Here is a 10,961-nt window from a genome sequence, read left to right as displayed (position 1 = left end):
ACCCCAAAAGTAGCCCGACCCAGTACCCAGCCCCAAAGTAGGCTGACGGTGGTCTACGCTCTGGCCTGTTGGCTGCACAGCGTACCGACTTTTGACCTAGGGGGAGGGCAGATATGACCGACGGCTAAGCTACCTGGCTGCCTTACTAAGGGCCTATAAATCCGGTCCACTCTGCCCAGAGCCAGAAGAGGGAAAATCCCTGTGAAGCAGACAAAGAACTCTCGAGTTTCATAACCCCCACCACACACACACACACACACACACACACACACACTCGCGCGCACACACTGGGACTGTTCTAGCAGAACTAGTACCGCCCCATTCCCTGGAGTAGTTATCAGCCCAGGTGAGAAGCTGTAGTCCTGGTCCCCCATAGGGCAAGGCTAGGCTTCCCTTAGACTCATAAAGTCCCACCCACAGGCCCAAACAGGAAGTTGGCCTGTATTTTAGGGAGGTGCCGAGGGCTCCCTTCCTCCCTGGCATACCAGGTACATTGTGGAAGGGCTTAAGTTTACAGCTACCTGAACCATACCCACTGCCTGAGCAGTTGGGCCACAGGAGACCAAGGTGAGTTTGGTCTCTTCTCAAATCCACCGCAGTAACAGCTACTGAAGACCTAAAGTAAAGCTGCCTCCTCACAGCCCTGTGCGACACAGTGTCGGTCTGAAAACAGGGCTACAGATCCAATTTGACCCTGCTGGGCCAGACCTTTCCAGGAGGTCTCTGGGACATTAAGTCAGCTGAACACAGAATTACATGGTTCATCCCAGGTGATTTGCCTCAAGCCACTCCTTTGAGTATGTGGATAGAAAGTGCCTCCTGGGAACTTCATATGCAGGCTGCGGGGACCGACCTCTTCCTGCCTTCTAGGCTCCAATGGCTCCTGAACACACTCCGTGCTGGATCTTGCCGTGGGGAGTTTTCGGCAGGTATGGAGTGGAATGTGTTTGTGTACCGGGTGTTTGTTTCCCTCCTCCTGCTCATTCTGGTTTGTGCTGTGTGGGGGTGTCTGCTAGGAGGGTGGGGCAGGACAAACAGCGAATGTGCACGGTTTCTCTGGGCTGACGGTACAGCCCGCACTGGAAACTCTGGAGGGCTCCCTGAGAACACATCAGGCATTCTAGGGAGAGTAGAATATGGAGTCCATGCCCTTATAGGTAGGAATGGTCTCGTTCTGTACATCTGGAAGGCATGGCTGACTTAAATATTTCAGACCCTGGATGAGGCCCAGAGCAGCCAACTGCTGGGAATGATTACTGCAGGATGAGAGGCCCGGCTCCAGCCAGTCTGGAAGAGACCCCCAAGAAGGCAGACCCTGGAGGAGCTACCCCCACCCCTAGGTTCTTCCCAACAACAGCTTTGCAAAAATTCGCTTCAGCTCTTTATGGCTAGAGTTCTCAGAAACCCCGGACTCTTCCCTCTGGTTCTAAAAGCTTCCTCTTGGGTTGACTTGAAAGATTACTCTTCCTCCTGGGAGTAAAAAAACCTCCCCTATACCTGAAGCAGAGGCTTCCCAGCACCCCCAATCTGAACATCTTGAAGTTGGTCCTTTAGAGTATCAGAGGAAGTGAGATAAAAAGGTCATTAGCAATATGCCTGGCAGTCTGGGGTCATTTCTTTTACAGTCGCCTGTAGTGCTTGTTAAACCGAGGCATCCATGTCCCATGTCAGACTCCAGAACTGGGAACATGTAAAGCGGGGAGAGAGAGGGCCCCTAAGCTCTGCATTTTTAACAAATCCCCAGGAGTCCTAGCACAGGGAGAATACCAGAAGTAAACGGATGAGGTAGAGGGTTACAGATAAGAATAAACTGATTGTATTTTTGAGACAAGGTTTTGAGTAGCCCAGGCTGGCCTTGAACTGTGTAGTTCAGGATTTTTTTTTTTTTTTTTTTTTTTTTGGTTTTTCGAGACAGGGTTTCTCTGTGCAGCTTTGCGCCTTTTCCTGGAACTCACTTGGTAGCCCAGGCTGGCCTTGAACTCACAGAGATCCGCCTGGCTCAGCCTCCCGAGTGCTGGGATTTAAAGGCGTGCGTCACCACCGCCCGGCAGTTCAGGATATCTTTGAACTCCTCCCTGCCTCCTACCTCCCAGGTGCAGGCATTAAAGGCACTCACCACCACACCCAGTAGGGCTGATTCTCGAGTCTACATTGAGAATGTGAATGGCTCACCTCCCAGGGGAAAGAGGGACAGCTGGTCAGACAAGGCCTGGGTGTGTGGCCCAGTGACCCACACCTGTCAGGAATAAGCACACCACCCCGTCTCCCTATGCCAAGGGAAGGGCTACGTTTAGTGGGTGGGATGTGGAGACCTTGTACTTCTCCCTGCTATCTGAGGGGTTGAAAGTGGGAAGTGAAAGACTAAAGAGGGGAAAAGGATCCATTTACTCCCAAGTCTGAGGGCAAACCCAGCTAGTGTGGGGAGACATCTGGTGGACAAATCAGAAAAAGCACAGGAACAAAGGCAACTAAGATGTTTCATTCAAACCGGAGAGGGCTCAGAGTCCCAGCTCCAGCTGTCAGAGGCAGCATACAATGGAGTCAGTATCCAGCGGGCAGGCACTGTGGGCTCACAGCTGCTTTCCATGGCTCTCTGGCGATGCAATCTGGGGGAGGAAGCGCTCATCTTTGAGGCCCTGAGAGTACAGGGCTAAGCACCGAGGATTGATTCCAACAGGACAGCTACCTTATGCCTGGCTCTACACAGCAGAGTGGCGTAGTGCCTGGTCTACTTTGTCTCTGAATGCCTAAGTGCTGGAGTTTCAGCACGAAGCCTCTTGGTCTATGACAGGCTCAGGGGCTTGGCCTGTCTGACCTGCTCATTCCCACCTCAGCTTTTAGTCTGCCTCTCTGCCTAGACCCCTTTCCCAGAGGTTCACAAGGCCCCCTCCTGGTTCTCACATGCACTCTGCTCATACACCTTTTTAGACTGATTAATGAAAATCAGTCTGTGAGCAGTCTAACATTCTTCACTTTGACTTATTCCTTTCACCAAAATGCTGGTTCTTTGGAAACAGATATTGTCTTTTCAGTGCCCTATATACATACATATATATGTATACACACACACATATATACATATACACACATATATATATATATATGAAAACCCAGCATACAGGCGGTCCTCAATAGCTGCTGGGTTCCTCACCCTGGAACCCAGCCCAGGACTATATGGAAGAGGAGCCCTAGTGGACAGCCAGGCGTCTGTGTTAGCTTGGTCCATCAGGCTCACTGTAGCCAGCAGCTAAGCTCTGCTTTCACCTGGAGGACTTGGAGGAATCTGACTGGTTGGGACTGGCATCCTGGCCTGAGCAAGTCTCAGAGTTCTGGTGCCCTGCACCTCTTTTGCCAGAAGAGGACTTTTTGGCCACCAGTCCGTTGTCATCCTTGATCTTCTTGAGTCGGGCTTTGCTCTTCGGTGGGATGGAGAAGGTAAGGGAACTCTTGTTGAACTCAAGTGGGAAGACACCTACATCTCCATCAAAGCGGTTCTTGGATACCTGCAGGTACCGTTTTCCGGGCCCAGTCACCAGCTTCCTATCCTGAAGGATGAGAACATTGTCTGCTTCTTGGCTTGCCTGGGGGGGGGGGGAGGCAGGAGAAAGAGGACTTATGAGTGGAAGGAAGGATGAAGAGTCAGGAGGAGTGGCAAGAATGGGAAAGGGGGCTAAGAGCACTGGCTGCTCTTTCAGGGGACCCAGGTTCAATTCCCAGCACCTACATGGTAGCTCACAACCGTCTGGAACTCCAGTCCCAGGAAATCCAATGCTTCCTTCTGCCCTCCGTGGGCACCAACATGCATATAACGCAAAGATAAAAATGCAGGCAAAACACCCATATGCATTAAAATTTTTTTTTTAATTTTATTTTATTTTATTTTATGTGTATTGGTATTCTGCCTGTATGTATGTGTTAGGATGTCAGATCCCCTGGAAGTGGAGTTACAGACAGTTGTGAGCTACCATGTGGTTGCTGGGAATTGAACTCGGGACCTCTGGAAGAGCAGTCAGTGAGTGCTCTTCCACTCAGCCATCTCTCCAGCTCCTAAATAAATTAAATTTTTAAAAATGGGAAAAGGAATAAGTACCCCTCATCACCAAGCTCTTTAAACAACTAACCATAATTGATGCTAGAGCCGCCAAATCTCCCAGCCACGTTACAACTCTGCCACTGTCTCAGACTGTGTGCTCCTTCTGCTTGCCCCGCCTCTCCCGCCAGTGGACCGTCCTACCCACCCATCGCCTCTCCTCTATAGTGGACCGTCCTACCCACCCCACCTCTCCTCTATAGTGGACCGTCCTACCCACCCCACCTCTCCTCTATAGTGGACCGTCCTACCCACCCAACGCCTCTCCTCTATAGTGGACCGTCCTACCCACCCAACGCCTCTCCTCTATAGTGGACCGTCCTACCCACCCAATGCCTCTCCTCTATAGTGGACCGTCCTACCCACCCAACGCCTCTCCTCTATAGTGGACGTTCCTACCCACCAGCTTGTTCTTACTATTCACATGACACTTCACTAGGGACCACTTTTGATTCCCTAAAAAAGTACCACCAATTTTGTTTTTAAACTTCTGCATTATTCTTGTTCCGTGTTTGTTCCAAACCAACATACTTTTGCTCCTCAACCTGAACTCCCCTTGCCTAGCTGGGTCTAACATGTAACAAGAATTTAGCACACCGCTGGATGCTTTGGGATGGGGCTGGTCCTGTGGCCCAGAAGGCTGCCTTCCCATTTATTTGATAATCTGACACTTACTGTCCGGAAACCTCAGTGGAAGTCTTGTTGCACATCCACTGGGAAGTCTCCCCACAGGTCACAGGATGACTCAGACCCCTCCCCTCCTGCTGCCTGCCATAGCTCTCATCCCACTGAGCTACAATCATGACCTACTAACAGGTGTAACTGCTAGATGGCACAGAACCAACTCCGATCCCTGGACTCCTGGCTCATGTATTCCTCATGCCGTGGCCCCAGAAGCAGGGCCTCCTGCCTTTTTAGGGCAGTCAGAAGGACCTGAGGCTGAAGGAAGACTGTCTCTAGCTATGCCTGCCGCTCTAACTCTCCAAGCTTGAGTGCCTTAAAGCCGACTCACTTTGGCTGAGCCAAATATGGAAGCTGTCTGCAGTTCCTTGTCATCGTCCTCCTTCCGTGGGTGAATGACCAGAGTCACGTGGCAGCTATTGTCTGTGGCAAACTTCCGAAAGGCTCCAACGATGTAGTCTTGAGCTGCAATCCTGCAGCAGTGCAATTCGGTGAGGCAAGAGGTTAGTGGGTGGAACGTGCACCAAGTCCCGAGCCAGTCCCTGCGCACGAACTACCCCAGCCCGCTACCCTTCCTTCTACTCAAGGATTCACACTCGGGTCCCTGGCCAACTCCCCACTGCCGAACCTCTCAGAAGGTAACAGCACGATGACTGTACTAGAGGCCAGCTTCACGAGAAGACAGTGTGTGTGAGTCAGACAAGAAGAGCTCACCTGTCGGTGGAGAGCTGCTCATGACCCATCATGAACTGCAGGTTGTCGATGACCACATGGCAAACGTCATAGACGTAGACAGCATGCTGCATCGTGTCTATTACAGACCTGGAAGGAGAAGCAGGGATTCAAACAGTCAACACTCCAGGAGAAGAGCCTGCATCCTGAAAATACTGATATCATTCGCTCTTCTGACTTCCCATTCTTTGGAAACCTCAAGCCTGTCTAAAGAGCCCTGGAAGGCACTCTCACTGGAGCTGGAAAGAGCATAAGAAATATGATGTGGGGCTGGAGAGATGGCTCAGAGGTTAAGAGCACTGGCTGCTCTTCCCTAGGTCCTGAGTTCAATTCCCAGCAACCACATGGTGGCTCACAACCATCTGTAATGAGATCTGGCACCTCTTCTGTATACATAATAAATAAATAAATCTTTAAAAAAAAAAGAAATATGATGTGTTGGGATCTCTCAAAAATGAAAATAAGGGCCAGGCATGGAGGTGCAAGCCTCTAATCCCAGCACTCGGGAGGCAGAAGCAGGTGTTGAGTTCGAGGCCATCCATCCTGGTCTACATAGTGAGTTCCAGGACAGCCAGGGCTACTTAGAGAGACCCTGTCTCAAACAAACAAACATTAAAAATGTTTTTTAAAGTAGCTGGTCTCTGGAGCTCTCACCTGATGCTCTGCTGTCCGTGGAAAGTCATGAAATAGAGAGGCAGGTCCTCAAAGCGGTCTGCCCACTCTTCGTACTTGTCCAGCTGTTCCTCCAGACGTGTCACAGCAAACTGAGTCAGCATGACCCGGGCTAGTCTCACGTTACTGATCTCAAAGCTACCCCAAAGTGTGTTCACCCCCTGGGTACATAAATCCAGGGCATACTCACTGATGAATGTTGTCTTTCCACTGCCTGTTGGACCTATGGGTGGGGATGGACACAGAGGAAAGTTAAGAGGAAAGTCTGGTCCTTGAACCAAGATTCTGGTAAAAGTCGGGAGGGGAAGCCGCCTTTTAACGTGGCCGTTAGGGCCTGGAGAGATGCAGCAGTACTTAAGAGCACTCGTTGCTCTTGCAGAAGACTAGATTTGACTCCTAGCACCCACATGATGGCTCACAACCATCTATAAGTCCAGTTCCAAGGGACATGATGACTTCTGGCCTCTGGGGGCACCAGGCACACATGTTGTGTACATACACACGAAGCAAAACATTCATATACATAATAAATAAATCTAAAAAAAAGAAAGAAATTGAACATAGCCAGTGGCCAAAACCACATACTTTTGTCACCTTATTGTATATAACCTTTTATCCAAAACAGCTTTTTTTTTTTCTTTTTTTAGTTTTTTGAGACAGTGTTTCTCTGTATAACATCTCTTGCTGTCCTGGAACTCTTAGTAGATCAGGCTAGCCTTGAACTCAGAGATCCACCTGCCTCTGCCTCCCCAGTAGTGGGATTAAAGGCGTATACCACCACTGCCTGGCTGTAAAACAGTGGTTTTTTTTTTAAACATTATTTTATTATTTTATGGGTACAAATGTTTTATCTGCATGTATGCTGTGTGCCATATGCACATCCGGTGTCCTCAGAGGTCAGAAGAAGGCATCAGATCCCCCTGGAACTGGAGCTACAGACAGTTGTGAGGTACTGCGTGGGTGCTAGGAAAAGCAGCCAGTGCCCTTAACCACTAAGCCATCTCTCCAGCTCCCAAAGCAGTGATTCCCTAAAGAGTCACCTGTAAAGACCGTCAGCTCGCCCTTCCGATGCCCCTTCAGCAGACGATTGAGGTCAGGGAAGCGACTCCAGCGGACACCAGCTGCTTGCTCCACATTTGATAGCTCTCCTAGAACCTCCTCACGGAGCTGACGGAAAGACACAATAGACTTGTGCCAGGCAGGGAGGGCAGTCCGAAGAATACGAGGAAGACTTAAGCCTTGGTTCAAGGCCTCCAGGGGACGAGGCTGCTGGCTACCAGGCCTCACCAAAGAACATCGCTTGGGGTTGAGTTTTCGGGCAAACAGTTTGGCGGCCTCCCAGGACCGAAGGTCATCCCCTAACCAGAATACAATCCGACGGAACTGTTCCAGGTAGGGCAGTAAAGCTGGGGGTAAGCAGACCGTTCCTCGGGGCAGGGAAAGGGTGGGCAGCCCCATGGACTGGCTCAAAGCCAAGCTGTCCAGCTCACGACTCGTCAGGACCACCTCAGCATCTCGCCGGCTGATGAGTGGTAATCCAAACAGGTTGTGGTAGGCACCAGGCCGGGGGATGGTGGTCTCCACGTACTGCACTCCATTCCCCTGGTCTTCAGCGCTTAGTAGCTTCAGGCCACGCATTCCTGTGCTCCCAGGGGTGAACCAAGGGAACACCAAACTTCGAGTAGATCGAAGATACCGGACACTGAACCTCCTGAGTGTGTCATCTGTCACCTTGGTAAGGCCAAACATCACTCGAGCCAGCCTGGCTTCCTCAGGGTCCGGCAGCTCCCAGAGAGGTATAGATCGGTTCCAGATTCTCAGGACCTCCTCCCTGTCCTCGGCTTCCGGGCCCACAGTAAGTAGGACTCCCTCTCTGGTCCCATCCCCTCGTCCCTCCACACTGGCCTGGAAGTCTTCCCAGCTCCCTTCTGCTTGGCTCGTCATGCAGAGGAAGTGTCCTGTGGTCTTGTCAATGAAGAGGCAGAAGGAAGCAGAGGCAGAGGTAGAATCCTTCAGATTTTTGATGTCTGAGGACTCAACAAAGGGGCTTGGTGCTCGAAGACAGCTGTGGCCATCCTGGAACGGGATCCCGTGCGCCCTTAAGTACTGGCGGATTTCAGCTGTAGTCACAGGCGACACTGGCACCTCTAAGGCCGGGAGAGCTTCCTTCCTGTACCTTCTGCGAGGAGGGCCCGGAGCCAAGCTTCGGGGCAAGCCCCTCCGACCCACCCACACCCCTCGCAGTGGCAGCAAGGTCCGGAGGGGATATGCACATCGGAGCAGGAGCCACATTCCTAACCGAGTGGGATGCCTCCTGCAAAACTTTCGGTATCTGGTTTGGTGCCCTTCACTCACTAGGCCAGACCCTAGGACCCTGCCAGAGGGCACTCACTAGAGTCGGCTTCTCTCTCGTCTCAAATGTCTCCCTTGCCAACACCCTTCCTTATTCCCCTGGCTTGCTACTCTCCATCTCTGCCCATCTACGCGACTCTTCCACGTCTCCGCCCCTCTCTAGGGCCTTTTCAGTCTCTCTCCTCCCCCTGCTCACTTCTAGGACCTCTACGGTCTCCCTCAATCTCAACGGCTTCTCGGCATCATCTCCTTCCCTCTACCTCCCCTCCACGGCCTCTGCTCGGCCCCGTCATCTCTCCAGCCCTCGGCATCGCCAGGCGCTCCCCTCCGCGCACTCACTGGGACCCTCCACACAGCCCCAGGTCACGAGCAGAGGTCCAGTCCTCTCCCTGCCGCCCGCGTTCTACCCTCCGCGCCGGGAACTCCACGCTCCCGCCCCCCGGCTTCGCGTCGCGATCCTCGCTGCCACCCTTCTGCCCGCAACGTGGGTCACCCGCCCGCGCGCCACGCGCCGCCACCTCGGAAGCAAAACTCTCCCGGCCGCCCATGACCCCGGAGCCGGAAGTCGCTGGTGCGTCCCGCCCTCCCTCCTCTCCCGGTCCTGGGCTGCCAAGCCGTAGCCATGACCGCGCGCGGGACCCCGAGCCGCTTCCTGACGAGCGTCCTCCATAACGGGCTGGGTCGCTACGTGCAGCAGCTGCAGCGCCTGAGCCTCAGCCTCAGCCGGGATGCTCCCTCGTCCCGCGGCGCCAGGTGAGGGCCGCGGAAGCGGGGGGACCGGGGTGGGGTGGGGGGCGGGCACCGACGGGACTGGGTCCGGGGCACCGTACTCACCTTCGCTGGGCCTGGCAGGGAGTTCGTGGAACGCGAAGTGACCGACTTCGCCCGACGCAACCCAGGGGTCGTCGTGTACGTGAACCCGCGGCCGTGTGCGGTGCCCCGAATAGTGGCCGAGTACCGTGAGTGGGGCCGCGCGCGCTGGGGCGGGAGGGCGGGGTCCCGGCTTGCCCGCTGGGTGGTTCTTGTGTAACTTCCGACCTGGCCGTGGGCACTGACTCCCCACGTCCCTCGGCCAGTTAACGGGACCGTGCGCGAGGAGAAGGTCAACAGCAAGTCGGTGGAGGAGATCACATCCCTGGTGCAGAAGCTGGCAAACCAGTCCGGCTTGGATGTGATCCGCATCCGCAAGCCCTTCCACACGGACAACCCCAGCATCCAGGGCCAGTGGCACCCCTTCACCAATAAACGGACGGCCCTCCACGGGCTGCGGCCCAGAGAACTTCACGATCCTGCGCCAGATTCGGTACAAGCACAGTAAAGAACCAGGCTTTGGACGGTGAAAGTGATAAAAATTGGTTCCTCTTTCGGGTTTCAAGCTCACGCCAATAAATGGAGACTACCAGCGGGGGCGTGGCCCGGCATAAAGAAGAGCTGACTGTTAACCATTGCTCACTGCTAGCTAGGTACCGTGACCTTGTGAATACTCCAATTCTGATTCTGCTGGCCTCCTTGCAAGTTGAGATGTGAAAAGGCTTCCAAGTGTTGTACAGGGTCCTTGTTTTGTGGAATCAAAATAATAATGATTTCAAAACGCAGTGAAGGGTCTCAAGGCTGGCTTCTGAAGAGCCCGTGATGTCCTGTTGCTCTTGCTGTGGGCAAGGCACCTTATATCTGTGTTTGTGTGCAGATTGGAGTCATTAAACTTACCTAACACCACATTTGGAGATTTATATTTATCATGTGTATAGGTGTTTTGCCTGCTTGTATGTCTGTGCACCATATGCATGCAGCGCCCCCTGGAGGCCAGAAGACGGTGGAAGGTCCCCTGGAGCTGGAGTTACAGACAGTTGTGGGCCACCTTGTAGGTTCTGAGAATTGAACCTGGGTCTTGTGAAGCAGCAGCCAGTGCTCTTAACCACCTAAGTCATCTCTCCAACCCCTCAAGGTCATGCTTCAAAATGTGCTTTTTTTTTCAAGACAGGGTCTCACAGGCTTTGGCTGTCCTGAAACTCTATGTACACCAGGTTAACCTTGAACCCACAGAGATCTGCCTGCCTCTGCCTCCCAAAGTGCTGGGACTAAAGGTCTGCACCACTATGCCCAGGTCAAAATGTGTGCGTATTTTAAGCATAAGGCTTCCTTTTGATTCTAAAACCAGAAACAGAACACAAAACTTTTCAGTGGTTAGTATCAAAATCCTAGATGCACTCCTACCCCCAAATTCTTTGTGCAGAAATAAGCACATATCTTCCCCTGGATCGAGGAATGGGAAGTGCCAAAAATTTTCTTAGGGAAGAGCATAAGGACTGGCAAGAAGTATCTTCCAGCCTTAGACAAGGCAGGGGCTAGAGGCATGGCTCAGAAGTTAAGAGCATTTGCTGCTCCTCCAGAGGACTCAGGTTCAATTCCGAGCACCCGCATGGCGACCTACAAC

General features: G+C 52.7%; 2 protein-coding genes across 4 annotated transcripts; one reads left to right on the top strand and one right to left on the bottom strand.

Annotated features, from left to right (window-relative positions):
• Nucleotides 1-2,459: 2,459 nt before the first annotated feature.
• On the bottom strand, nucleotides 2,460-9,484 carry Twnk (twinkle mtDNA helicase). 3 transcript variants are annotated; one of them, XM_076563182.1, is made up of 5 exons: nucleotides 9,362-9,484; nucleotides 6,158-6,398; nucleotides 5,486-5,593; nucleotides 5,103-5,244; nucleotides 2,460-3,581 (listed from the first exon to the last, which is right to left on the bottom strand). In XM_076563182.1, the coding sequence occupies exons 2-5, from the start codon at nucleotides 6,277-6,279 to the stop codon at nucleotides 3,261-3,263; spliced, it is 693 nt and encodes a 230-aa protein (XP_076419297.1). In that variant the 5' UTR covers nucleotides 6,280-6,398; nucleotides 9,362-9,484; the 3' UTR covers nucleotides 2,460-3,260. The 3 variants fall into 3 exon arrangements, with proteins under 3 accessions (XP_076419297.1, XP_042120174.1, XP_076419296.1); XM_042264240.2 differs by lacking the exon at nucleotides 9,362-9,484 and adding an exon at nucleotides 7,216-9,087; XM_076563181.1 differs by lacking the exons at nucleotides 2,460-3,581; nucleotides 9,362-9,484 and adding exons at nucleotides 3,881-4,047; nucleotides 7,216-9,048.
• Mrpl43 (mitochondrial ribosomal protein L43) lies at nucleotides 9,103-10,245 on the top strand. Its single transcript, XM_006988173.4, has 3 exons — nucleotides 9,103-9,280; nucleotides 9,380-9,486; nucleotides 9,604-10,245. Exons 1-3 carry the CDS (start codon nucleotides 9,150-9,152, stop codon nucleotides 9,843-9,845), a joined length of 480 nt encoding a protein of 159 aa, XP_006988235.1. The 5' UTR covers nucleotides 9,103-9,149; the 3' UTR covers nucleotides 9,846-10,245.
• The last annotated feature ends 716 nt before the right edge of the window (nucleotides 10,246-10,961 follow it).

The sequence above is a fragment of the Peromyscus maniculatus genome, chromosome 1 (assembly GCF_049852395.1).
Source record: "Peromyscus maniculatus bairdii isolate BWxNUB_F1_BW_parent chromosome 1, HU_Pman_BW_mat_3.1, whole genome shotgun sequence".
In the NCBI taxonomy this organism is placed as follows: Eukaryota; Metazoa; Chordata; class Mammalia; order Rodentia; family Cricetidae; genus Peromyscus; species Peromyscus maniculatus.
The sequence above is the reverse complement of the archived record's forward strand: the minus strand, read 5'-3'. Positions and strand labels throughout refer to the sequence as shown.

Coding starts and splice junctions, on each gene's coding strand:
- Twnk (XM_042264240.2), bottom strand. CDS start 8,467: ATGTGGCTCCTGCTCCGATGTGCATATCCCCTCCGGACCTTGCTGCCA. Junction 5,245..5,485: donor GAGCAGCTCTCCACCGACAG/GTGAGCTCTTCT, acceptor GCACTGCTGCAG/GATTGCAGCTCAAGACTACA. Junction 3,582..5,102: donor CCATATTTGGCTCAGCCAAA/GTGAGTCGGCTT, acceptor CCCCCCCCCCAG/GCAAGCCAAGAAGCAGACAA.
- Mrpl43 (XM_006988173.4), top strand. CDS start 9,150: ATGACCGCGCGCGGGACCCCGAGCCGCTTCCTGACGAGCGTCCTCCAT. Junction 9,281..9,379: donor CCCTCGTCCCGCGGCGCCAG/GTGAGGGCCGCG, acceptor TGGGCCTGGCAG/GGAGTTCGTGGAACGCGAAG. Junction 9,487..9,603: donor CCGAATAGTGGCCGAGTACC/GTGAGTGGGGCC, acceptor TCCCTCGGCCAG/TTAACGGGACCGTGCGCGAG.